Source organism: Sus scrofa, chromosome 13 (genome assembly GCF_054392235.1).
Source record: "Sus scrofa isolate SSC_HxYL_T2T_F1_AM1 chromosome 13, Sscrofa_HxYL_maternal_Yorkshire_Landrace_v2.0, whole genome shotgun sequence".
NCBI classification, from domain to species: domain Eukaryota; kingdom Metazoa; phylum Chordata; class Mammalia; order Artiodactyla; family Suidae; genus Sus; species Sus scrofa.
This window is the reverse complement of record NC_139395.1, coordinates 154,367,657-154,395,088: the sequence shown is the minus strand read 5'-3', so window position 1 is coordinate 154,395,088 and position 27,432 is coordinate 154,367,657. Positions and strand designations below refer to the sequence as shown.

The 27,432-nt window shown below is 36.6% G+C and overlaps 2 protein-coding genes across 5 annotated transcripts in view; one reads left to right on the top strand and one right to left on the bottom strand.

Moving 5' to 3' along the window:
* The window catches only part of RABL3 (RAB, member of RAS oncogene family like 3), a 44,354-nt gene extending 18,093 nt beyond the window's left edge, over positions 1 to 26,261 (bottom strand). For both annotated transcript variants that reach the window (XR_014824712.1, XM_021070305.2), the window contains exons 1-3: positions 26,201 to 26,261; positions 20,237 to 20,328; positions 1,349 to 1,478 (exon numbers count right to left, since the gene is read on the bottom strand). Coding sequence is in view for 1 of the 2 variants with exons in the window: in XM_021070305.2 (XP_020925964.1) it covers positions 1,349 to 1,478; positions 20,237 to 20,328; positions 26,201 to 26,246 (268 nt within the window). In the remaining variant the exon portion in view is untranslated. The remainder of the gene's footprint in view (positions 1 to 1,348; positions 1,479 to 20,236; positions 20,329 to 26,200) is intronic.
* A 225-nt stretch (positions 26,262 to 26,486) lies between these two features.
* The window catches only part of GTF2E1 (general transcription factor IIE subunit 1), a 38,593-nt gene continuing 37,647 nt past the window's right edge, over positions 26,487 to 27,432 (top strand). For 2 of the 3 annotated variants that reach the window (XR_014824710.1, XM_021070304.2), the window contains exon 1: positions 26,487 to 26,706. The gene's annotated coding sequence lies outside the window, so the exon portion shown is untranslated. The remainder of the gene's footprint in view (positions 26,707 to 27,432) is intronic. The other variant, XM_021070303.2, reaches the window with a different exon arrangement.

Below are 27,432 nucleotides of genomic sequence, written 5' to 3'. Positions count from 1 at the left end.
TCTCTTGCTCTTTAAGTAGTCACCTAATACTATACCAGTCTTATCTTACTGTTTTTCTCATTTGTATACATCTTATTAATATATGGTATTATCATGTACTTTTCATATATCATTATGAGGTCATATATTAATGCCATCATCTTAAACTGTGTTTTGTTTCATTTACAAATATTTTGTTTCTTTAATTTGATTGTGATACTCTTAAGATAGAATTCTGTGCTAACTGGGACATAGGTCTCAACTAACACAACTCATCCTGTATACTACAGAATATATGAAATGGCAAGAACCTTCTCTACTTTTTGTAGTATCTATAACATCTTATGATATGGGATAAGATATTTAAAAAGGAATATACATGATGAAGATTATACTGAATAATTACAATGCTCACCTAATACTGAATGAGATTTAAGCATAGCAAAAATGAAGCCAAATTAATAGCTAAGCATCTATAAGAAAAGACATGGTGAGATGCCATATCTTTTGTACATCAATCAAAGAGAAGTTGTATTTCAAAGTGAAAAAAAAAAAGGAAAAAATGAATACAAAAAAGAGATAAAAACGCTAGTTAAATCACAGGTGTCTGTAGTTTAGTTCCTTGACAAAGAGTAGGCACTCTATGAACTGCAATTATGTTCTATTACACAACTCCATCTGGAAGTTTGCTCCAGATATTTGTGAATCTATAGCTGGGTGAAGTTTCTGCACCCCTGAAAACATCCTTAAACAGCTATTATAAATACACAGGACTCTCTCTAAGGAGCAGATGAGAGAAATCTCAATATCTCTGTGATATCTGGCTTAGCCTATGGGACTCCTAATAGTATGTACTCAGTTAACTGAAGAAGTAGCACTCTGGGCTAGCGGTTGAATCAAAGATGCAGCTGAGGCCTATGCCAGAACCATAGCAACACTGTATCTGAGCCACATTTGCAACCCACACTGCAGCTTAACAGCCACATCAGAGCCTTAACCCATTGAGCGAGGCCAGGGATGGAACCCGCATCCTCATAGGGACAATGTCAGGTCCTTACTCCACTGAGCCACAACAGGAACTTGGAAAGTTTCAAGCCTTATGTTGAGCACCTAAAGTACAATTTTATTTCTCAATATTTAATTTATGACAATAATGTAAAAAGAAACACTTAGAGAAAGTAAGTATCTAATGTTCTAAAATACATAGTTAGAATTTAAAAACACAAACTGGAATGTGATACACAGATTTAAATTAAGAGTTGTGAATATATTAATCTCTCTTAAATTGAGTCCAGCATTCATAGCATTCATGTCAGATGATCTATATTCCAAGACCATTAATGGGTGGTAAAAATAAAAAATGCTTTACCATTTACAGAGTTGTAGAATACTGCTCTTGTGCTTTTCACACTGCTGGCACTGCCCACCGAGCCTCCAACATCCCATAATTCTATATAGTAGGTCTTCTCTTCTGGGGTTCCTTCTTTGTAGTCATGAACCTAACAAATCAATCCATCAAAATAATTATTACAGCCACTAAGAAAACCCAGTAAGCACCTTTATTCCAGTTTAAAGCACTGGACATTCCCTATCAGCAGCTTACCCTCTGATTTTCTAGTTACTACCTACTATCTTTGTAGCTTTCTCTCTCTAATATTCCAATTCCAGTAAAAATATTTGACCCCAAAGGTCCCTGTACTTCATTGATTCTAATACCTTTTAAAGTCCTTCATTCCACTTCTAAATCCCCATTTCTTTCCTAACTAAGCATAAATTCTACTATGCATCATTACAGTTACTCCTTTACCCCTCTCACATTGTATTCATTTGACAAGATTCCAACCCTGGTTATATCCACCTTTTCCTAGATTCCAGGTCTACAATCCAGCTAGCTGAACATAATGTTCAGAAAAATATACATTCCAGCTAACTGGATTCATTTTAAATTGAAGTCTACCTTTGGAGCTGTCCTTCAGTCAGTTCCTTTGTCTATCTCCTTTTTTTCTCTCCTAGATAACTATTTCACACTTACTCTTCTTTTTCAGATTTCCAATATCTTTTCCCCATCTTCAGGCACAGCTACTAACCTTGCTTCTGGAGACAGAAGCAATGAGAAGAGAATGTCTATAACCTGCTCTTCCCTCATCTATCCAACTCCTTGCATCTGTACCCATATAATCTGCTTTTCTTCCAGCTATTATAGATAAACTGTGTCCCTAAGGCCAAATCACCTTCCTGTGCATGGAATCCCATCTCTTACCAAAGAGGTAGCTCTATTAATTCTCCCTTTTATCATCAAATTTTCCCTCTCTGTTGGATAATTCTCACCAGCAAAGATGTCATTATTTTTTCCATCTTAAAATAATCTTCTCTTGACCTCATGTCTTCCTCCAGCTACCCCACCACTTTTCTATTCCTTTTTACAGCAAGAGCCCATCAAAGAGTTGTCTTTTCTCAACTCTTTTCCTTATATTCTTTTCCTTACATTCTCTCTTGAACTCATTCTTGCCATAACTTTTGCTCCAATCACCCTATTGAAATATTCCCTATAAGATCACTATTGGCCTCCCCATTGCTAAATCCAATGATCAATGAACAATTTTCTTCTTACTCTACCATCTGATAAAACAATCACTCTTCTTTCAAACTTTCTTCATTTAACTCACAGGGTATCATGCCTGCCTGCTATTCTTCCCTCCTCACTGGTTAATCCTTTTCATCTCCATTTAGGTTGTCCTCATCTTTCTAACCTCTAGTTGTTAGAGTGTTTCAAGGTTTAGTTCTTGAATCTCTACCAACATTTTTTACAGTTTCCTCTAAACTTTTTTTTTTTTTTTTTTTTTTTTTTTTTTTTTTTTTTTTTTTTGTCTCCTTAGGGCCACACCTGTGGCATACAGAGGTTCCCAGGCTAGGGGTTGAATGAGAGCTGTAGCCGCTGGCCTACACCACAGCAACACCAGATCTGATTAGCATCTGCAAACTATACCAGAGCTCACGGCAACACCATATCCTTAACCCACTGAGTGATGCCAGGGATCAAACCTGCGTCCTCATGGATACTAGTCAAATTCATTTCCGCTGAGTCACAATGGGAATTCCTTCATCTAATCTTATGATTTAAAATGTCATAATGATGTTGATGAATTCCAAATGTATATTCATCCTGGACCAGTCCCTTGACCTTCAGACTATCTTATCACCAGAATACAATTTGGATGTCTAATAAGCACCTCAAATTTAACATATCTAAAAATAATAACCCATTCTTTCTCACAAACCCATTATTCTCCCAGTTTTCTCTGACTCAGTAAAAGGCAATTTGAGCTTTCCAGCTTCTTGATAGCCAAAAACTTAAGAGTGATCTTAAGAGTTAAGGAACTCCTCCCAGATTGCATATCTGATTTGTGAGCCAATCCTGTTGCCTTGCCTTAAAACTATATCCAAAACCCACTCATTTCTTACCATTTTAACTACTACCACCCTCAAGGCCTCTATCCATCTCTTTGCCTGAATTAATGTAATGATTTCCTAAGTGATTTTTCCACTAGAGCCTCACCCTACTCACTTTCCCTCCATCCCCCCCTCATTTGTTTTCCATACAGTCCTAGAGTGATCTTTTTAAAATATAAGTTACATCATATTCTCCTTCAATTCAAAACCCTTTAATGACTTCCTTATTCAGAGTAAACTTCAAGTCTCTCCCTTTCTCATGGTCAACACTCCTGCAGTCATTTATTGCCTATACTATATTATTCAGAAACAAAATGATATAAAGCAACCATATCTATTAGAATATAGCCAAGATCCAGATTATAGTATGGTGGTTCAGGGTGTACATCATAATCTTTCAAAAAATTTTATTTTTAGAAATACACATGCCAACAAAAGCAAAAAGTAAATAAATGAGACTACATCAAACAGAAGAGCTTATACACAGCAAAGCAAACCAGCAACAAAGTGAAAAAGCATCTTATGGGATGGGCTAAAATATTTGCAAATCATATATCTGATAAAGGGTTAATATCCAAAATATGTAAAGAAATGATACAATTCAAAGCAAGAAACCAAACAATCCAACTTAAAAATGGGCAGAAGAACCAGAGACATTTTTTTCCAGAGGACATACAAAGGCCAACAAATACATGAAAAGGTTCTCAATATCACTTGTCAGCAGGGAAATGCACATCAAAAGTTCAATGCAATAGCACCTCACACCTCTTAATATGGCCGTTATCAAAAAGACAAGATAACAGTGATGCTGGGGATGTAAAACTGTTCAGCCACTGTGGAAACAGAATGGAGATTCCTCAACAAGTTTAAAATAGAACTACAATATGTCCCAGCAATCCCACTTCTGGATATATATATATATATCCAAAGGAAATTAAAATAGGATTTTTTATAGTGTAAATATAATTTTTAAATGAAGTATAGTTGATTTACAATATATTAGTTTCAGATGTAGAGCACAGTGATTCCGTATTTTTACAGATTGTACTACGTTAGAAGTTATTACAAGATGTCAATAATTCCCTGCACTGTACAATATAACCTTGTTGCTCATCTATTTTATATATAGTGGTTTACAGCTTTTAATCCCATACTTTAATCTCACCCCTACCCCTTCCCCAATGTTAACCACTAGTTTGTTCTCTGCATCTGTGTATCTCTTTCTGTTTTGCTATATACATTTGTTTGTTTTATTTTTTTAGGTCCCACATATAAATGATATACAGTATTTATCTTTGATTTGTTTCACCAATCATAATACCTTCTAGGCCCATCCATGCTGCTGCAAAGGGCATAATTTCATTCTTTTTAAATGCCTGAGTAATATCCCATGTTATCCCATATATAGCATGTTCTTTTTCCATTCGTCTATTGATAGTCATATGGGTTGCCTCCATATCTTGGCTATTGTAAATAGTGCTGATATGAACAGAGGGGTGCGTATATCTTTCCAAATTAGTGTTTTCTTTTTTTCCAGATATACACTTGGGAGTGAAATTGCTGAATGGTATGATAGTTCTAGTTTTAGCTTTTTGAGGAACCTCTATATGTTTTTCATAGTGGCTACACCAATTTACATTCCTACCAAACAGTGTACAAGTGTCATTTTTTCTCCACATCCTCGCCAACATTTGTTATATGTAGACTTTTTGATGATAGGCATTCTGACAGGTGTGAGGTGATATTGCAATTTTTTCTCACAATTTTTAAAATTATAGATTTACAATGTTGTGCCCATTGTATAGCAAAATGACCCAGTCACATTTATATATAATACATCTCTTTTCTTATATTATCCTCCATGTATCTTTTTTTTTGTTTGTTTGTTTTTGTCTGTCTTTTTTGCCATTTCTTGGGCTGCTCCTGTGGCATATGTAGGTTCCCAGGCTAGGGGTCCAATCGAAGCCATAGATGCTGGCCTACGCCAGAGCCATAGCAACACGGGATCTGAGTTGCGTCTGCAACCTACACCACAGCTCACAGCAAACACCATATCCTTAACCCACTGAGCAAGGCCAGGGATCGAACCGGCAACCTCATGGTTCCTAGTTGGATTTGTTAACCACTGTGCCACGATGGGGACTCCCATGTATCTTTTTGAATTGTAGTTGTGCCTGGATATTTGCCCAGGAGTGGGATTGCTGGATCACATGGTAGTTCTATATTTAGTTTTCTAAGGAATCTCAATACTGTTTTCCATAGTGGCTGTACCAGCTTACATTCCCACCAACAGTGTAGGAGGGTTTTCTTTTCTCCACACTCTCTACAGCATTTATTTGTAGACCTATTAATGATGGCCACTCTGACCAGTGTGAGATGGCACCTCATTATAGTTTTGATTTGAATTTCTCTAATAATTAGTGATGTTGAGCATCCTTTCATGTGCCTACTGGTCACCTACATGCATGCTTTGGAGAAATGTCTGGTTAGGTCTTCTGCTCATTTTCCATTGGGTTGTTTGTTTTTTTATTGTTGAGTTGTATGACTTGTTCATATATTTTGGAGATTAAACCCGTGTTGTTTGCATCATTTACAACTATTTTTTTCCTATTCTATAGGCTTTTTTTAATGGTTTCCTTTGCTGTGCAAAAGCTTGTAAATTTGATTAGATCTCATTTGTTTATTTTTGTTTTTATTTCTATTGCCTTGTGGTACTGACCTCAGAAAATACTTGTATGGTTTACTTCAGAGAATGTTTTACCTGTATTCTCTTCAGGAGTTTCATGGTGTCTTGTCTCCTAAGATTTTAAGCCATTTTGAGGTGTTTTTTTTTGTTGTTGTTGTTTTTTTTGGTTTTGTTTTTTTTTGTTTTTTGTTTTTTGTTTTTTTTTTTACATGGTGTGAGGGTTTGCTCTAGTTTCATTGATTTATATACAGCTATCCAGTTCTGCCAGGACCACTTGTTGAAGAGACTATCTTTTTCCCATTGAATATTCTTGCCTCCTTTGTTGAAGATTAATTGGCCATAGGTGTCTGGCTTGATTTCTGGACTCTTTATTCTGTTTCATTCATCTATATGTCTAAAACAGGATATTGAAGAGATATCTGCACTCCCAGGTTCTGCACACCATAGTCAAGATATGAAAACAATTCAAGTGTCCATCAATGGATGAAAGAATAGAGAATATGATATATACATAAATACGACATATATATATAATAATGCAATAGATAATATATATAATATCATATACATAATGGAATATTATACAGCCATGAGAAAAAGCAAATTCTGTCATTTATAACAACATGGTTGGGCCTTGAGGGAATTATGCCAAGTGAAATAAGCCAGACCGAAAAAAAAAAAATACTGCAGGCTAATCACTTATAAGTGGAATCTAAATAAAAAGTCAAACTCATAGAAAGAGAAAGCAGAAATGTGGTTACCAGGGATTGTGGAGGTGGGAGAAGTTGGTAAAAAGTGAAAATTTTCAGCTTTAAGATGAACAAGGTCTGAGGATCTAATGTATAATATGGTGACTATAGTTGATGACACTCTATTGTATAATTGAAATATGCTAAGAGGGTTGAACTTAAATGTTCTCAACAAATAAACATGTAAAGTAATGGATGTGCTAATTAACTGGATGGGAGGAATCCTTGCACAATGTATAAGAATATAGTAAGTCAAAAAGATATATACTTTAAATATCTTACAATTTTATTACAATTTGTTACAATTTTGATACAATTTGTTAATTATATCTTGATAAAGCTGGAAAAAAGTCCCGAAAATAAATATACATGCCATACTTACTGTATCAGTAACTTTGGGGTCCAGTCCTTGGCATGCACAATTTGAACAATTCTCTAAATAATTCTGCTGTAACCCCCCCCCCTTTTTTTGATTTTTAGGGCTGCACCTGTGGCATATGTAAGTTGCCAGGCTAGGAGTTGAATCAGAGCTGCAGCTGCCAGCTTACACAGTGCCAGATCTGAGCCGCGTTGACGACCTACACCACAGCTCATGCAATGCCAGATCCTTAACCCACTGAGTGCAACCAATGTCCCCATGGATACTAGTCAGATTCGTTTCCACTGAGCTATAGTGGGAACTCCCTGTAACCCCTATTAAGAATTGCTGATTTTACAGAATGGAACTATTTCGATATCAGGAAGTCTAGATTATACTCCTTTTTAAAAAATCTTTTGTCTTTCTAGGGAGACACACACCCATGGCATATGAAGGTTCCCAGGCTAGGGGTCCAATTGGAGCTATTGCCAGCCTATGCCACAGCCACAGCAACGACAGATCTGAGCCATGTCTCCAACCTACACCATAGCTCATGGCAATGCCACATCCTTAACCCACTGAGCGAGGCCAGGGATCGAACCCAAAACCTCATGGTTCCTAATCAGATTTGTTTCCATTGTGCCAAGATGGGAACTCTGCATCTTTTTTTTTTTTTTTTTTTTTTTTTTTTTTTTTTTGGAGATTATACTCCTTGATTGCTACTAATAATCCCTGATATATTTGAGTTTCAGGTTTTTTGATTACAAAATGAAGAAGTTATGTATATCGAGTGGTTCTGAGATAACACTGACATTAAGAGAAGACAACTATCAGACTGGCAACAAAGAGAATAGGACACAAAATGAGGAGAGTAAAATCACAGCAGCTGGGGACCATTGTGGACAATGGAATGTAATCCTGTATACTGTGATAAAAGGTGTCACTGTTTTGCTGTATGGCATAAATAACTGATAAAATGTGACCATGCTAAGTCATCAATGAAAAGGTGAAACTACATGAATTTTGTTTATGAAAGCAAGGAATATTTTATCAAGATTTCTAAGCAAAACCACTGAAGCAAACAATATAAGGTATTATAAGGAGTCAAAAACTCAACCACTTTAATGAATCCTGCCCCCCTCCCTAGATCCAAAACCAACCAGGGCAGGTTAAGAACTCCTATTTGCTCCCATAACATCACACAGTTCTACCATTTCACTAACCACACTGTCTTATTTATCTACTGGTATCTCTTCTATTAGACTCTGAGCTTAAGGACAGGACCATATTTTTCATCTTTGTAGGCCTAGAATATAGCATAATACCTAGCACATATGAAATGCTTGGATATGTTTGTTTAAATCAAGAAATAAATTCAGGATATCTCATCCTTTAAGATTTTATCATATTTAGTTTATTATTTTTACCAAATTCCAGTGCTTCTCAGGTACAGTCTGAGAACAAACTAAATCAGAACCAATAAGAAGACTTATTTATAAAAAAAACAACCCAGAGATTCTTGGACAACTTCTGAAATTTCTGCGGTGGGGTTCAAAAACCTATGTTTTTAAAGAAATCTCTTTAGGTGATTCTAATGCATAATTAAGTTTGGCAACCATTTAAGTACACCATTTTTTCCCCCCAAATTATTTTGAATACCTAATTTCTTCCCCTAAAAGACTGTAACCTCTCCCAGAATAGCAACATATAATGCAATGTCCAGGTAGCGTGCCCTTGTAGCCTTGCAATGTACCAAGTCTGTAAGTCAGCTCCCTTCTGGCTACACATATTCCCAAGCCAGACTGGCTCACTCATCTATACTCTTCTCCACAACCACTTTCCTTAATCAAATCTTTTCATGTTTCCTTCCAGAAATAGAAGAGAAGGTACCCTTCTTCCTTTCCAAACTGCTCAATTAATACTTAGCTCAACTTAATTTAAATTTAATGGTTCTAAGAACTTTAAACTATGGCTTGTAGCTTGTAGCTATGTCATTATAGCTTTTGTACGGTGAGTGATCTCCATGGGAGAGCTTGATATTATAAAAGTATGGCTCTTGACACAATAAGTGGTACCTTGGCGCTATACTAAGAGCCTGACATTAAGGCAGGTAATGCCAAAATATAAGAAATGTGTTTTATATTTAAATCAGGTCATCAAGGATCTGATACTTAAAGTGATTTTACAGACTTTACAGCCATATAAGGAAGGATTTTCTCAACAGGTAGCAACAGTATGTGCTGATCATCAAATGGCAAAAGGAACCACGCTGTCACTTTGGTACTTTTCATTTACTCACCTCTTGACTTTTTATTGGAAACCAAATCAAGACTAAGTATAAAAGGTTTTGTCTCATTTGAAGAGTTTATTCATTGTTTGTAATTTTTTAAAAAGAGGAACAAATTTAGTAAAGGAAATAATACACATCAAGAAAGAGCGGTGGATGTTGTAGATGTTCTCTAACAAGTTTGATTTAATATGTGTGCCTGCAGAATTATTAAAGAGAGGCAGGAAGGAAAGAGGTCTTAAGAGAGAGTTGGTAGAAAGGAGAGAAGGATAGAAAAAGTCAACAATGAGTGTACCAGGGAAGCAGAAATTGAATTTTTCTCATTCACTGCTGTACTTTCAGTTCTTCCCAGTGTCTAATAGCCAGTAAGTATGCAATATATGTTCTGAATGAACAAATGAATGAATGAATAAAAAAGTTTCTGCTAATTGCCTCTTTCTTACCAGTAATCTCGTTTTGCCTTCAGCCAAGCTCATTTCCTCTTCTTAAAAAACAAATGAACAAACAAAACCCTTCATTTCCCCCTTCTATTCTGTACCCATTTGCTCCTTTATTTTACCTTTAAACTTTGTGTATGATTGATTTAAACCTGTCTCTATTTCCTCTGCCTACTCACATCTTTTGGTTTCTGCCACTAACATTCCATTGCTCTTTCAAAGGTGAGTACTAACTCTGTTATCACCAAATTCAATTTTTTCCTCTCAGTTCTTATATCTCTATATCATTTCATACAAAAAGTCAATCCCTCTCCTTCATGAAATTCTCATCTCTTTTTTGTTCTTGTGGTATGTCATCTTGGCCATCCTTCCTATTTCTTTAATCAATCTTCCTTTGACCCCCTTTTTCACCTTCAACTCTATATGCCCTCAGCTCTCCTGTTGCTAAATTTTCTTTTTTGAAAACCTCATCAGCTTTCATGATTCAGGATTATCTCTCTATAGATTATTCCAACTCTGAATTCTCTCTTGAGTTTCAGCACCTCAAATTCTTTCTAGACAGCTTCAGTTGGACAGCACAGATACCTCCCTTCATCATGCCCAGGGCTGAATTTATCATTTCATTTTCTTTCATCTGTAATACATATCTCTCTTCTTCTTTTTTTTTTTTTTGTCTTTTTGCCATTTCTTGGGCTGCTCCTGAGGCATATGTAGGTTCCCAGGCTAGGGGTCGAATCGGAGCCGTAGCTGCCAGCCTATGCCAGAGCCACGGCAACACGGGATCTGAGCCGCGTCTGCAACCTACACATCAGCTCAGGGCAACACCAGATCGTTAACCCACTGAGCAAGGGCAGGGATCGAACCCGCAACCTCATGGTTCCTAGTTGGATTCGTTAACCAGTGTACCATGACGGGAACTCCCCATATCTCTCTTCTTAAGGAATAATTCATTTGTCCACTATCCAGGCCACCTGTTCAATCATTAACACTGTATAATTTTCTACTCTTTATAAGCACCTCACTTTTGAACTCCTGTGACATATTCTATATCAGTGCCATGCCACAAAACTTTCTGAGATGATGGAAATGCCAAATACAGTAACAACTAGCAATTTGTGACTACCAAGCACTTGAACTATGGCTAGTTCAACTAAGGAACTAAATTTTTAATTTTAGTTCATTTAAATTAAATTTAAAACTCCACATGAGTCTAGTGGTTACTGTATTTAACAAAATTAGAATACCTTTTTCTTAATACCATTCTGGAACAAGAGGGCTTACAGAGTAGTGATCAGAAGCACAGGCTCTTACACCAGACTTTCTGGGTTTGAATTCCACCTCTATCACTTAATAGCATTGTGACCTTGGACAAGTCAGTTAATGCTTTTGTGCCTCAACTGCTGTATGTGTCAAATGGGGAAACTAATAAAACCTACCTCAAGGAGTGGTGGGCATTAAATGGATTAGTAAATAAAACAGGTACCTCGGTTCAAAGTAAGCACTAAAAAAATGTTAGCCATCATTCATTATTACCGTTATTTTAAAGATCATTTATATAAAAACCTTGTCTCAGAGTTCCTGTCGTGGCGCAGCCGAAATGAATCCGACTAGGATCCATGAGGTTGCGGGTTTGATCCCTGGCCTTGCTCAGTGGGTTAAGGATCCTGCGTTACTGTGAGCTGTGGTGTAGATTGCAGATGCGGCTCGGATCTGATGTTGCTGTGGAGTAGGCCGGCATCTACAGCTCTGATTGGACCCCTAGCCTGGGAACCTCCATATGCCGAGGGTGTAGCCCTAAAAAGACAAAAAAAAAAAAAAAAAAAAAAAGACAAAAAAAACCCCAAACAACCTTGTCTCACCTACTAGTTCCCCACCTCATATTTTTAGTAAAGAAGTCGGCCTTTAAAAAAAAAATTTCTCTGCAGTGCCTGCACATTGCTATGCTACTCAAAGAGGAATTCGATAAATATTGATTGTATGCAATATGTAAATTAGAGTTAAAATCCCATTAAAGTGAACTGGAAATGACAAATCAATTTCCTTATTTATAATTTGTGAAAAGATTAAATTCTGTAAGTCTCGTTTTCATAATTAAGAGTAGTCATGCATTTATATTGGTCCCATTAGATTTGGCGCAACAAAATTAGAACACAGTAAGGAATGAAAAATACCACAAAATAAAACTCTTCTCCTTTTTTCCTTCAGTTCAGTTCTGAACACTAATGCCTTGCATACTAAATCCAAAATGCTAATAATTACTGAGTACATACTATAACCTTATCATCTTCACCCAGCACTTGAAATTAAACAATTACATTATCACCTTTACCATCTCTATTTTAGTTGGCTCTTAACAGATGTGAAATGAGCTAAACGGGAAAAATGTTTTTAAGAGTTCTGAAGAGTGTGTGTTTATGGATCTATACTGATTCTGGAGAAGCTCTGTCAAAGATTTCAATAACACAGAAGCTGTAATTGCAATATAAAAGCTGCTAGAGAAGAAAGTGTTCTTCCAAGTTATTTAGGTAAAGACTTTATCAGATTTAATTATCCTTGTTAGAGGGAAGAACTTTATTATAACAATAGTCAAAGTGATCTACATGTTTATCAGAACTTCCTTTAAGATTGGCTTAAAGATGGCTTTCACTTGTATTGCCACTCAAGAAATGCACTTTTCTCAAAGATAAAAGAAGCCTAATCAACAAGCCTAATTCAGTGAAGAGTAATAAAAGCAAGGTCACTTTCAGCCTTATATGCCCCTCTCTTCCATAAAAATGCAATTCAGGACAGACTGGCTTTAAAAGAGTTAGTTACACACTCATTCTAGTAAAATCGGTCAGTTATTACATGACACTTTTCTTCAAGTGTCATTTCTGTCCAAAAGGGAGGCTGGAATAAAGACAGTTTTATATCTTTCCCAGTGTTTCTGGAACTATGGAGGGAGTTAAAAAAATCTGCAGTCTTTATAAACGCACTTCTCTGTTAAGAGCAGCATTATTCACAATAGCCAAGACATGAAAACAACCTAAATGTCCATTGAGTGATGAATGGATAAAGAATGTGTAGTATAAATACACAATGGAACACTATTCAACGATAAAAAATAATGAAATAATGCCATTTGCAGCAACACGGATGGACCTAGAGGCCATCATATTAAGTGAAGTCAGAGAAAGACAAATCACATGATACCACTTATATGTGGAATCTAAAATATGACACAAATGAAGTTATCTATGAAATGGAAGAGACTAATAGACATAAAGGACAGACTTGTGGTTGCCAAGGGAAAGCCAGGTAGGGATGGATGGATTGGGAGTTTGGGATTAACAGATTCATTCTATACATGAATGAACAAGATCCTACTATATAGAATAGGGAAGTATATTCAATCCTATGATAAACCATAATGGAAAAGCATATAAAAAGAATGTATGTATATGTGTATAACTTAAATAACTTTGCTGTATAGCAGGAATTAACACAACTTTGTAAATCAACTATACTTCAATAAAATTAAAAAAAAATCTCCAAAAGCAGGGTTCTCCAAAGGAATTCACTGCTGTTACTTCTAAAACTGGTCAGAGTCTTGAGAAGTAACTAATCTCATATTGATCTGCTCTCTGGGACTATCATGGAAGCATTCCTTACAGATACAACTCAGTTTCCATCTTCATATACAGAGGGATGCTAAGACAAAGTTTCTTTTGGAAATTTTGCCACCAGCTACACTCAATATCCCTGTTATCCTCAGCTATCATATACTTTGGGTCCTTAATTGGTTTCTCATATTTTGATTCTCATACCGCTTTCTGCTTCCTGTACCCATTATTCAACCCCAAATGTTTCCTTCTTTCTCATTTTTCCACTTCTCTCCTAGACCCTAAAACCTAACTCTGTGATTACAAAATTCCAGTACATCCTTACCCTCAACCTCATTGTATTACCTGATGCCAGTCCCTACCCTGAAGACATGACTTCTGCTGCTCTCTCAGGTAGATGGTGTTCACTCTTCCACATTCACATTACCTTGGAGATGAAAAAGAGGAAATACCTTGCATACTCTCTAAAGCTACTTTCAATACATCAGCCCTCTGCCTTTATATAAAAAAAACCTGTGTTCTTTTGAGGCTTTGGACCATCTGGCTGTATACCCTTCTTTCTCCCTTTCCTTACTGTTAATACCTACTAGCTTCCTGTCAGCATTTGATTAATAGTCTTGCCTTTCTGCTCTAAGTCCTGTCATTAACCACTTTTATATCCACTTGGAAAACTGATTCCACACCCTACCCAGTGTTCCTTAAAATATTATTAATCTACACCAGAATCACCCCATATGCTTTTTAAAATGTAGATTCCTGGGCATCATGTATAACCCTGAATCAGAATATCTGGGGGTAAGGTCCAAGAATCAAATTAAAAGACTAAGATGTAAGACTGATTATCAAAGCAAAATTGAACTACATCTTATTTACAAGAAATACACATAAATACAAAGGCACAGAAAGCATAAACATTAAGAGATGGAAGTAAGATATACCACAAAACATTAACTAAAAATAAGTTGGTTTATACAATACAGTATTAATTATAGTTGTCATATTGTACATTGTATCACCAGGACTTATTTATCTGATAACTAGAAGTTTGTACCTTTTGAGCACCCTTACCTATATCCCCTATTCCCTCCACCCCTACCTCTGGCAACCACTAATTTGTTCTCTGTTCCCATGAGTTTGGTTATTTTAGATTCCACATCTAAGTGTGCTCATATAGTAATTGTCTTTCACGTTCTAACTTATTTCACTTAGCATAATGTCTTCAAGGTCCATCCATGTTGTTTCAAATAGCAGAATTTCCTTCTTTTTCAATGGCTGAATAATACTCCAATTATGTACACCACATTTTCTTTATCTGTTCATCCATTAATGAACACTTAGATCTTAAAAGTTCTCATGACAAGAGAAAAAAAACAGTTAACTATGTGAGATGATGCAAGTTAACTAAACTTACTGTGGTAATCATTTCTCAATATATACATATATGATTATGTTGTACATCTTAAACTAATACAATGTCAGTATACGTCAGTTATATCTCCGTATATATGTTATATCTTTTACGTCAGTACATGTCAGTTATATCTCCATATATATGTTGTATCTTATATGTCAGTATATATCAGTTATATCTCAATAAAACTGGGGTAAAATGTGGATTTAGTGCTCTTTTATTAGCAGACAAAATAAACTTCAAGATACAATGTATTACTGGATATAGAGAGAATATATCATGACAATAAAATGTTAAATAAAAAATTAAAAAAAAAATAAAAATAAGTTTCTGTTGTGGCACAGCAGAAACGAATCTAACTAGTAACCATGAGGTTGAGGGTTTGATCCCTGTCCTTGCTCAGTGGGTTAAGGATCCGGCATTGCTGTGAGCTGTGGTTTAAGTCACAGACGTGGCTCAGATCTCATGTCACTGTGGCTGTGGCGTAGGCCAGCAGCTGCAGCTCTGGTTCGACCCCTAGCTGGGGAGCTTCCGTATGCTGTGTGTGTGGCCCTAAAAAAAGAGAAAAAAAAGTACATCCTTCAGGAAGCTTAAACAATCTTATTAGTACACAATAATACAATCTCAAAATATAAACAAAAAATGGACAGAAGTAAAATGAGAAATAAACAAATCCACACTTACAGTTGGAGATTATAATACTCATTCCTTAGCAATTTAATGAGATAAGCAAAGAAAATCAGTCAAGATAGAAAAGATGTGTACAAAATGAGTAACAAACTCGACCTAACTGACATATTTAGAACAATGCACTCAACAGTTACAAAATATGCATTTTTTTAAAGTGCACATGAAATATTTACAAAAACTGGCATTAAGCAAATTTCACCCAATTTTCAAAGGATGAAAGCAACAGCATACATTCTGAGCACAATGAAGCTAGAAATCAACAATTAAAAGATAATAAACATTCTCAAAGTTTGGAAATTAAGTGGCACTTTTCTAAACAATCAATGAGTCAAAGAAGAACTCACAATGGAAATTAGACAGTATTTTGAACTGAATTTCAGAGATGTAGCTAAAGCTGTGCCTAAATAGAAATTTGGACTCTTCTAGAGCTCTAAAAGGAGGCCTGGGGGGCGTGGGGGAAACTCACTGAAACAACTACCTAGGGCAAGAAGTTAGAAAAAAAACCACAGGTAATTAAACCCAAACGAAGTATGGACATAATAAAGAGCAGAAATTAACAAAATAGGAAAAAAACATATAATAAACAAAAATCAACAAAGCCCAAAACTAATCCTTGACAGACCTCTGGCAAGACTGACCAAGAAGATAAGAGAAAAGCCAAAAATTATCCATACCTGAAATGTAAAAAGGAATATTATTACACATCCTGCAGATAATGAAAGATAATCTAAGATAATAAAAGCACACTGTTTGAGAATTTACATGAATTGGACAAATTATTTCAAAAACATAAGTTACCAAAATTGGCAAGAAGAAATAGTCATTTTCATATTTTCTTTAGTTATTTAAAAAGTCCCACAAAGAAAACTTTAGGCCCAGATGTTTTTAACTGTGAATTCTTTCAAATATCTAAGAAAGAAAGACGACTAACCTTATATAAACTCTTCCAGAGAATAGATACGAAATAAAACTTCCTGCTTCATTTTATGAGGCTAGCATAATCCTGAAACTAAAACCCCACAAGAAGATTATGAGAAAGGAAAATGACAGGTCAATCTTTCTCATGAATTTATTATTTTTATTTTTTTTTTGTCTTTTTGCCTTTTTGAGGGCCGCTCTCATGGCATATGGAGGTCCCCAGGTTAGGGGTCGAATCAGAGCTGTAGCCACTGGCCTACGCCAGAGCCACAGCAACACAGGATCTGAGCCACGTCTGCAACCTACACCACAGCTCATGGCAATGCGGGATCCTTAATCCACAGAGCAAGGCCAGGGATCAAACCCGCAACCTCATGGTTCCTAGTCAGATTCTTTAACCACTGAGCCATGATGGGAAATCCTTTCTCATGAATTTAGATGCAAATATTTAGGAACAAAAAATATTAGCAAACTGAATCTACTTACATAATAAAAGATTAGATTAATACATCTATACCAATTTGGATTTATTTCAAGAATGCAAAATTGTTTTAACACTTAAAAATCAATCAACATAATTTACCACGGTAACAAAACAAAGCAGGGATATTACGACTATCATGAAAAAGCATCTGATAAATCCAACACCAAGTCATGGTACAAACACCATCAAAATAAGAAGAGAAGGTAATTTTAATCTGATATATTGTATTTACAAAAAAATCCTATGGCAAACACCATATTTAATGGTATTACATTAAAAGTTTCCCGATATTGGGAATGAGACAAGGATGCATATTAGCATTGCTTCTTATATTTAACACTGTCCTGGAGATTTAGCCAGTTTAATAAGCAAAGGGGAAAAAAAAAACCCCAAACAAGACGAAAGGTAAATTACATGAGTAGACAGCTCTGGGTGGATAAGAGAAGCAGGTGGCGGAAGGGGCAGAAAACTGAATTTAAGTTCAATTTCAACTTCAGATTGTAAAGTATTAGATTTTATTAACTTCACATCTTTTAGGCTTCTCTGATCCTCTCTACAAACCTATAGGCTAGATAAGGCAGGTATCATTTACCTCTGTTTTGCAGATGGCATACTAAGGCTCAGAAAAGTAAACTGAATAGTCTCTTTCAGAAGCAAAAGGCAACATAGGGACTGACCTAGGAAGTGGGAGTTCACATGTAGGTTTCTTTTCAATAGGTCATACTTTCTCACAGAAAAGGAACTAGAAAAGTCCAAATTTTGTCCAGAACTCTTTATTAGGTCTCCTCTCTAAATAAAGTTGCCACTGAACTCATTATCTAGAATTTCTTTTTCTTCCATATCTAAGAATTTGGGAGCATAGCAGGCTGAAATGACACAGACAAGACCCTTTTGACCTCGGATATATAGAAATGCCATAAAAATAGATATATTTTTTAATGAAAAGGACAAGTGTAACAGAAAAAAAAGGGGAAATTCCCCAGATGCTAAAAATGAAGAAAGAACTTAGAGTGCTAAGTGGGAGCTGATCCAGATTCAGTTATAGCTTCAGGGCTTGGTCCCTAGAGTTTTAGAACCCATCCAAGAATAGGGATCTGTTTTCTAGCTTTTAAAGCAAATGCGTATATGGGTGAGTGACAAAGAAGAGATTCCCTTATTACAACATTGTTAATCAATTATACTTCAATAAAACTTTAAAAAATGAAAAAAAGACAGATTCTCTGGTGAAATGTTTACCCTTGATGAACAGCACTGTCAGTGAAGAGAGTAGGCAAAACTATGTCCACTGGCTCAGGAAAGCAGGAAAAACTTTCTGTCAGGGACCTTGTAGAGAGTAGATAAAAGATCCACACAAAATGTAAATCACAGTTGGATACTGGGAGAATTTACACTATCAGGATTGTATGGAAATTTCTAGCTGAGAAATTACAAGGACCATTGAAATCTCTAGTGCTCTGGCAGCAACAGAAATGAAAAGGTAGTGCACTCTTACGACACAGCATATTAAGACTTTAAAAGGGAAAAGGAAAAAAAACAAATCCTGCTAAAGATGTGGTCATCCCCAAAGATTTACAAAACAAACAGGCATATTTCCATGAAGTCGAGTCAGCATATACAACAAGTAGAACATCTACCACCCATCCAGGAAAAATGACAACAACAACAACAAAAAAGAGCAATCCAAAAGAAACTATAAAATATTATGTCGAAATTAATTTAAATTAAAAAAATGAAAGATCAGAATATTTTGAAAATTTTTGACATTTGAAAAAGAACCAAAAGGAACCTCTCAAAATTAAAAATTACAGTCACTGAAATAAAAGACGGAGTGGACATATTAAAAAAAAAGATTAGGTATAGCTCAACAGATTCTTGTTAACTGGAAGGCAGATATGAGTATATCATCCAGAATGCACCAAGGAGAAATAAAGAATAGGAAACATGAACATGCAATTAAAAGATGTGGAGGACAAAAATGCAATAGAAATTCAAAAGAAGAAGAGAGAGGGAATGAGGGCAGGTAAACAGATAATAGCTAAAAATTTTGAAAAATGAGATAGACACGAGGCATACTACTTCCAAATAGGATAACCATAAACTAATCCCACCCCTATACATAGGTTAGTAAAACTACAGAACAGCAAAGACTAGAAAAAAAAATTTTTTTCTAAAACAACTAGAGAGAAGAAACTACCTGAAAAAGGAATAATATTTTGGCTGACAGAAGATTTCTAATTAGCAGCAATATACATCATAGACTGTGGAACAACAGCTTCAAGGAACTGAGGGAAAATAACTGTTAATCTAGCTAACTACTATACCCTCTCTATTTATTTCTTAACTCAATGGAGACAGGAATGCCTGCGGAAGAGAGACTTAGGACTGGCCAGAATTAGCGAGACCAACATCTGGGAAGATAGTTAATTCACTGGAAACTGCACTTGTGTTTCTTAAGGTGGAACAGATGATCTAGACAAGGCTCCAGACACTTTTGCTTTGGCTATATATTTCTAGCCAGAAGTTGGTGTCTCAGTGGCAAAGGCTTAGGCAGAATTATTTATGAAGATGTTAAGTAAACTCTAGATAAATAGCATAGTATTTAAAAGTTAAGTCTCTGAAATCAGACTAACTGGGATCAAATCTTGATTCTGCTTCTTATGAACTGAATGAATTTGATCAAGTTACTTTTCTCTATGCCTTAAGTTTTGTAACTATATCTCACAGTTTAAAAAAGACTAAATGAACAGGTAAAACATTTGACATAGTATCCAGCATAGAGCAGATGCTTACTAAAGCCCAGCTATGACTACTACTTAGTCTAACTGTAATGTGATCATGAGTTTGAAGATGTTATTTCTTTTCTTTTCTTTCTTCTCTTCCTTCCTTCCTTTTTTTTTTTTAAATGGCCATACCTGTGGCATAGGGAATTTCCTGGGCCAGGGGTCAAATCAGAGCTGCAGCTGGGTCCTTTGCCACAGCCATGGGAACACCAGATCTGAGCCACATTTATGACCTACACTGCAGCCTGAAATGCTGGAGACTTAACCCACCGAGGCCAGGATGCAGTGTCTCTGCATCCTCATAGAGACAACGTTGGGTCCTTAACCTGTTGAGCCACAATGGGAACTCCTGAAGAAGTTATCTTTAACAAGACACTGAAAAACTAAAATATAAGAAACACATACTCTGACATCTACTGAGCAGCCCACAGTCCATGATGGATTTCCCAGCACTTGATTTTGGCATAGAAGATGAACTAGTGAAGATTTCCCAACACCTGTAAAAGAAACAAGAACTCTAGTCATATAAAAGACACGCTGAAATCTATTATGGCAAAAGTAAGGCAGAATATGCAGTAATAATATGTAAAGCATATGGTTGTTTGAAGAGTGTTCATACCATACTAACCATTTAATAAGCTTCACTGGTAAAGAGAAGATAGTTAAGGACACTGGTTCTCTCAAATTTGGCATTAGAACCCTCTGGAGGGCTTGTTAAAACAGAAAGCTGGGTTCTCTCCCCAGAGTTTCCAGTTCAGCAGATCTGTCACGAAGCCAAAGACTTTGCATTTCTAACAGGTTCCCAGGTGATGCTAATGCAACTGATCCAGGAAACTCACTTTGAGAACTACTGGTCCACGGCAATTTCAAATGAATGAATCCCTTTTCTTTTTAATGATTTCATCTATTCAGCCGATTTCAGAATTGGAAAATCTTAACATATCTTAGAGGTAATCTCGTCTATCCTGACCACCAATGCTGAGGTCCTTTCCTCAGACCATGTAAGATGGTCTTTCAGATTGTGCTTGAACCCTGTCAGTGACAGGGATTCACTGTTGCACATTTCTGTATTTTGACACTCCAGTTCTCCCATACAGTGATTTTTACAAAGCAGTCAACCACTTGGACCAGGCTTACCCTTTAGAAAAAGAGAATAGCTCTTCTCTTCTACAGCATGGCCCTTTACCTTTATAGGTAGCATTTCCTTTTCTTTTTATTGAAATATAGTTGACACACAATATTATGTTAGCTTCAGGTGTATAGCATAATGATTCAACATTTAAATAACATTACAAAATGATCACCATGAAGCCAAGCATCTGTCCCCATACAAAGCTATTAGAGTACCATTGGTGATATTCCCTATGCTGTACAGTACATCCCTGTGCCTTATTTATTTATTTAGTCTTTTTGCCTTTTTCTAGGGCCGCACCCACTGCATATGGAGGTTTCCAGGCTAGAGGTCAAATTGTAGCTACAGTTGCCAGTCTACACCATAGCCCACAGCAATGCCAGATCCCTAACCCACTGAGCAACCCTGTGCTTTATTTATAACTGCAAGTTTGTACCTCTTAATTCCCTGCACCTTCTCCCCACCCCTCCTCTCTAGCAATCATATATTCTCTGTATCTGAGTCTGCTTTCATTTTGTTTGTTCCTTTGTTTTTTAGATTCTATGTACAAGTGAGATCATACAGTATTTGTCTTTCTCTGACTTATTTCACTTAGCATAATACCTTCTAGAACCATCTGTGTTGTCACAAATGGCAAGATTTTGTTATTTGTATGGCTAATTGTGTGTATTTTTTCTTTATCCATTCATCTATCCATGGACACTTGGATTGCTTCTATTATCTTGACAATTGTAAACAATGTTGCAAAGAATATAGAGATGCATACATCTTTTCCAATTAGTGTTATTTTTTTTTTTTCAGGTAAATACCCAGAAGTGGAATTGCTGGATATGGTAGTTCTATTTTTAATTTTTCAAGGAGCCTCCATATTGTGGCTGTACCAATTTACAATCCCACTAACAGTAAATGAGGGTTCCCCTTTCACCACATCCTTGACAACAGTTGTAATTTACTGTCTTTTTGATGATAGTTCTTCTGAGAGGTGTGAAATGATATCTCATTGTGGTTTTGATTTGTATTTCCCCAATGATTAGAGATGTTGAGCATCTTTTCATGTGCATGTCTTCTTTGGAAAAAATGTCTATTCAAGTCCTCTGCCCATTTTTTAATTAGATTTTTTTTTTTGATTTTAGAGTTGTTTGAGTTCTTTATATATTTTGGATATTTCCTTATCAGACATGTTGTCTGAAAATATCTTCTTCCATTCAGCAGGACAGCACTTTATTTTCATAAAGATCTCCTGTGTTCAGGATAATCTAGTTATTAATGCTAGGAATATGTTCAGAGATCTATAGGAAGAGGAAAGGGAATGGAGCTATTCATGTACACTTTGTGTAGAGTTATTCATTAAGTTAACACATTTTGGGAAGCCATTATAAAAAGCGCACTTGGTGAATCTTTATGTGACACTAGTTGCAATAAAAAATTTAGACCACCTCTTTGTGTGCATTATTGTGTATGGGCCTGCTACGTTTTATTATAAAATTCTATTTACAGATTATTTATAAAGTATATAAAAAGGAGAAAAAGAATCATCTGAAGAGCACTGCTGTCAGCATGTAGACTTAATTTCACAAGCAAGATTTTTCTATGGACAGGTTGTTATTGTGAATATATACATACTGTACTTAAAAACAATGAAACATAAGCTTTTGCTTGCATAGCTGGCTTTGTCTTAAATATCCTACCCATCCTTCTCTTCCATTTCCCTCTCCCAATGGTCTGGTGAACTAATCTTTCAAGACTCACCATTATTGTAGTTAGAAAGTCTTTTCTGACTCCATACAGAGAACAAAGCATGTCATCTACCATTCTCTGCATCTCCACTGTACACTGTGCATTTTCCTAAAGAGCATTTAAAATACACTAGTACACTTGCTTTTTTTATCAGTTTTATTCACTGTGCTTAATTTTAAGTTGAGGGCTGAGACTGGATTTTACTCATCTTTTTTTTTTTTTTTTTAATTTCTGGTACTCAGAACAGGGTACTCAGAACAGCCACTTATTTAGTGGCTAAGAATTATATTATTAAATAATCTTCATAAACATCTTTTGTCTCAATAGTTCAGAGAGTAAACATATTGATTGGTTTAACCATTTTCTACTTAATAGGGTGTTTGAACTTCTCACTATGCTAAGAAAAGATTTCTGTTTAAACTTTTGTTTAAAATTATTTTCCTAGTATATCTTACCAGAAGTGAAATTAGTTTGTAAAAGGAAATCAACATTTAAAGTTAAATATAAATATTATATATATTGACAACTTTTATCTGGTTACTTTACCACCAGCCATACCCATAAACCTGCAGGTCTTGTTGCACCTCAACAGTATGAAGTTGCTTTCTCACCTGTGTTAGTTTATAAAAGAAAAAAACCTGACATCTTGCTTTAGCCTGCATTTCCTCACCTTCTAGTAATGGTATAATTATGATCATCTGTGATAATCAGTTGTTTTTCTTATGAATTATCTATTGATGTGCTCTATCCATTTATCTACTGGGTTTTAGTGTTACCAATTTATGTGACCGCTTTATATATTAGCTGCTCATGCAATTTAATCAAATATTCTCCCAGATGTCCCTTTAATTCTTTTTTTTTTTTTTACTTATAGGTATATAATATTTTTGAGTACTTAAACTGAGTTTTTTTGTATTTACCACAACCCACTGGTATCTACGGCCTTTAGGGCATATTACTGATTTTCGTGTTTGCACGTAGGTTTATGTTGGAAGCATACAGCTAGGCATTTAGTTAGCTTGATTCAATGCTTGAGCTTCTAGTTCAGCTTAACTGTGTCAGAGTAAACATCTCTATGCAGTAATATTGTATAGGTGTCTATGAATTAACTGCCTTGGGTGATAAGAGTTAGCTAACATGGGATGAACCCTAAATAGTAAGAACAATTGAAGTACCAAGAATGGTGGCTAACTTTAAGAATGTTGAGAGGTTCTGATCCCATGTTTTCATCATTAGGACTAAATTAGATCAAAAGAATGACTTAATTTGCTGCAGAAAAAAGTTCAGTATGATCAAATAAAAGCCAGCTCCAAATAGAGTTGGTAGTGTGTTAAGCTCATCCCCTATGTCTGAAAGAACAAAGACAAAAGAGTATGAGATGTTAGAGAAACTTTCAGGATTTCTCACTAAATTATAAAATATCTCTAAGAAATACAAACAAATCCCAAGTCATCCCTTTATATATTTGCAAAATCCTCAAATTTTCACGGGGTAAATAAGCCTTTATTCAAAAGCAAACTTTGAAGTTTAAACACAAAGGCAGATAAAGTGTAAAAAGTATATTCAAATCTGTCACATAGCAAATCACTGTTAAAAGAGAACTGATAAAAAGGTAATAACTGATTTTACACATATAGCCTAACATCAGTGAATGTGTGACAAGATCAGTCACTTTCCCAGTGGGCACTGCTGTGTCTTCTCTTTTACAACTAAACTATAATAATTTAAAGAAACCTACTAATTGCCTGATCATTTTCCCCATTTAATGCAGCAGCCAATTTAACCCTGTTGCATAACGCACTGATTCCACAGTTATAGCCCCAGCATCTAATTCAGTACCTGTTATGCTGAAGGTTTTAAAAATTTTTTTTGGGGGGGGGAGAATAAATCAACTAGTTTGAACAAAATGTAATGTGAAGAGATTGTTAGATGCAAAAGAAAAGGAATCATAAATGCGAGAGAGCACTCACTTTACATATGATCAAAAACTGTTAACTCTGGATTCCAGTTCTAAATCTTACTTGGTGATACTCTTTCAAAGTCCATTTAGACTAGCACTGCTTTCTTTATCTGTAAAACTGAGTGCTTTTATTAACTTCAACACCACTTCAAGCAAAAGAACTAAAGCTGACATAAATTAGATTATGTTCATAGAATTTCAAAGTGCAACTTTCTGAAGGGAGTATTAAATGCTCAGTAAAATATTTTGTAATTCAACTAATCTTCAGGCAATGTAAAAATGTTCTCAACCATCTCCTCTCCCCAACAACTTTATTGTTTGGTCGGGCTGTTTTTCAGGCTCTTTGGGGTCCTTAACACACCAAGCGAGGCCAGGGATGGAACCTGCAACCTCGATTCCTAGTCAGATTCTTTCCACTGCTCCATGAGGGGAACTCCTGTTCTCTTTAATCTTAATTGAAAACCTCTTATGTGCTGGGTTGTAAGAAATAGAAAAATTAAGATGAGGGTCATACTCATCTTAATGCTAAGCCCAGTTTACTCCTAGTGTTAAAATTATTTTGACACCTTGGACACTTGACAACTGGAACTGAAGTTTTCATTTCCCCCTTTCCACTTCACTCTCATTCTGTTTCTCATTATCTCCATTCCTAAGCTCTTTAAAAACTTGGAATAAATGGTAACTTTGCATTTCATAGATATGCTTTTCTGGAGTTGACTTTTGGATATTTGCTCTGATAGACATTGTGTCAGATGTTTGGAGCCATGAGCTGTGGTGTAGATCGCAGACCTGGCTGGGATTTGGCGTGGCTGTGGTGTGAGCCGGCAGCTGTAGCTCCGATCGATTGGACCCCTAGCCCGGGGAACCTCCATATACTCTGGGTGTGGCCCTAAAAAGCAAAAAAAAAAAAAAAAAAAAGAAGAAAAGATTAAAGAGAATAAAGAAAACAAGAAGCCCAGTTGAGCGTAAAAGATTACTACTACCTGCTATTTCACTAAATAATATAGGTTAGTGTTTTAAGCACACAGGCTCTCGGTTCAAACCAGTTCTGTCATTTACAGCCCTCCGCCTCTCTTTTCTCATCTGTAAAATGGGATAACGGGCCTGATCTCAGGATTGAGTCAATATATGCAAAGCACCTGGTACAGTTTCCTAAGCGCACGTTTGATTTCCTTAATTAACAAAATCTCTTAAAGGAAAGGTCCTAACTTTGTCTCAGCACGGCGTCTAATACCACACTCAGTATCCGCATATGTTTTAAAACAAAGGATCACTAAGCTGCGGTCATCTGGTAGACAGATGTAAAAACCTAAAAAAAACAGAGAAAGGCCCGGGCTCCGCGCCCCCAACACTTGCGAAGCCGCGGCTCGCTTAAACAGAGCAAAGTCCTCTGGGAAGTGTAGTCTTTGGGCCTTGAGAGGGATGTCAGCCCCCCGCCAGAGTCAGTTCATCCGCAGATGGGTGGAGAGGGAGTGAAAGGGGAGGATTTTCATATAACTCAAAAGTGTCGGGAGCCCCAAAGGTGGGTTAAGCGGCTCACCTGAGTCTCCCAACACCAGTACTTTCACCCGATCCAGGGACGCCATCTTGCCAGCTCCTTCCTGAGGTTAACGCCTATTCCGGGATTGAAGACCAATCAGAGCTGGGTATGGAGGGCCGAGTCTTCAATGCCATTGGCCAATCGGAATGTGACTGATTTGATTGAAGGCCTCACCGTGCTGATTGGCCTGCCTGGTTAAAAGTAGCGGGTGGTTTCTAAAACTGGTCGCAGGAATATGGCGTTTTCTTTGTCGCATAAGTGGCGTGGCTCGTTTAAGCCGGTAGTTGAGGCGCAGAGGGAAGCTGTAGTGGGAGTGTACGAGGATTCGCTTTGGTAAACCTTGTTCCCTGTTCCTTGTCCTCGGTTCCCTGGTTCGACGTCGCCTTTCAGGGTGTCTTCGTTGCTTTTTCCTTAGCTGTCCTCCTCCCCCTTACTCTTTTGAGTCGGTTCTCTGCTTGGTCCTCCAAAGAACCATTGACCCCGGAGCGGCCCATGTGCGACCTCGGGTAGGACTGGCTTGGCTGCGTCAAGTGTGGCCTCTGGACTCAGCTGGCAGAGTCCGAGGGAATTTAGGGCGTCGTGGTTGTCACAGTGGGGCGGAAACGAACATTTGGGAACGGGGCTGGTCCAGAGGTTTCGCGGTGATAATGCCACTTTATGTATGAAGCCGTGGAGACTATCGTGAAGTGTGGCTAACTGAGAAAAACCAGGTGGATGTATAGAATCCACGTTATTCCAGATTTGGAATAGTAATATATCGAAATCTAACAGAACTCCCCACGTCCACTTCTTCTTTCCCTTCATTTTGCAGTTTGCAGTCAGCAGAATCCTTTAAAATCGCTAATTTGGTGCTGTCACCTCCTGCTTAAAACCATTTGAAGTTTAAGAAGAGGGTTTTCAATACCCTACCTTTCTTTACTCTGGAAGCTGCAGTGGGGAAAGTGAATGGGGGGAGGTGAGGGCTAACAGGGTGGGCATGTTTGAAGAACACGTGCTGAGGAGACCTATTGAAAGTTTTATGGAAATACTTGACCAGCTGTTATCCATACTGGAAAATCAGTGGTGAACAAGATTAAGACCCTTGTCTCCGATGTAGACATTGAGAAAGTATAACTATTCACTGCCACCAAGAAGGGGAAAGAGCTATGGGAGCATGTGAAAGGGGGATGATTCTAAACTGCTAGGGAGAATCTGAGAAGGTGTCTCTGAGGAAATGTCATTTGAGATGTGAA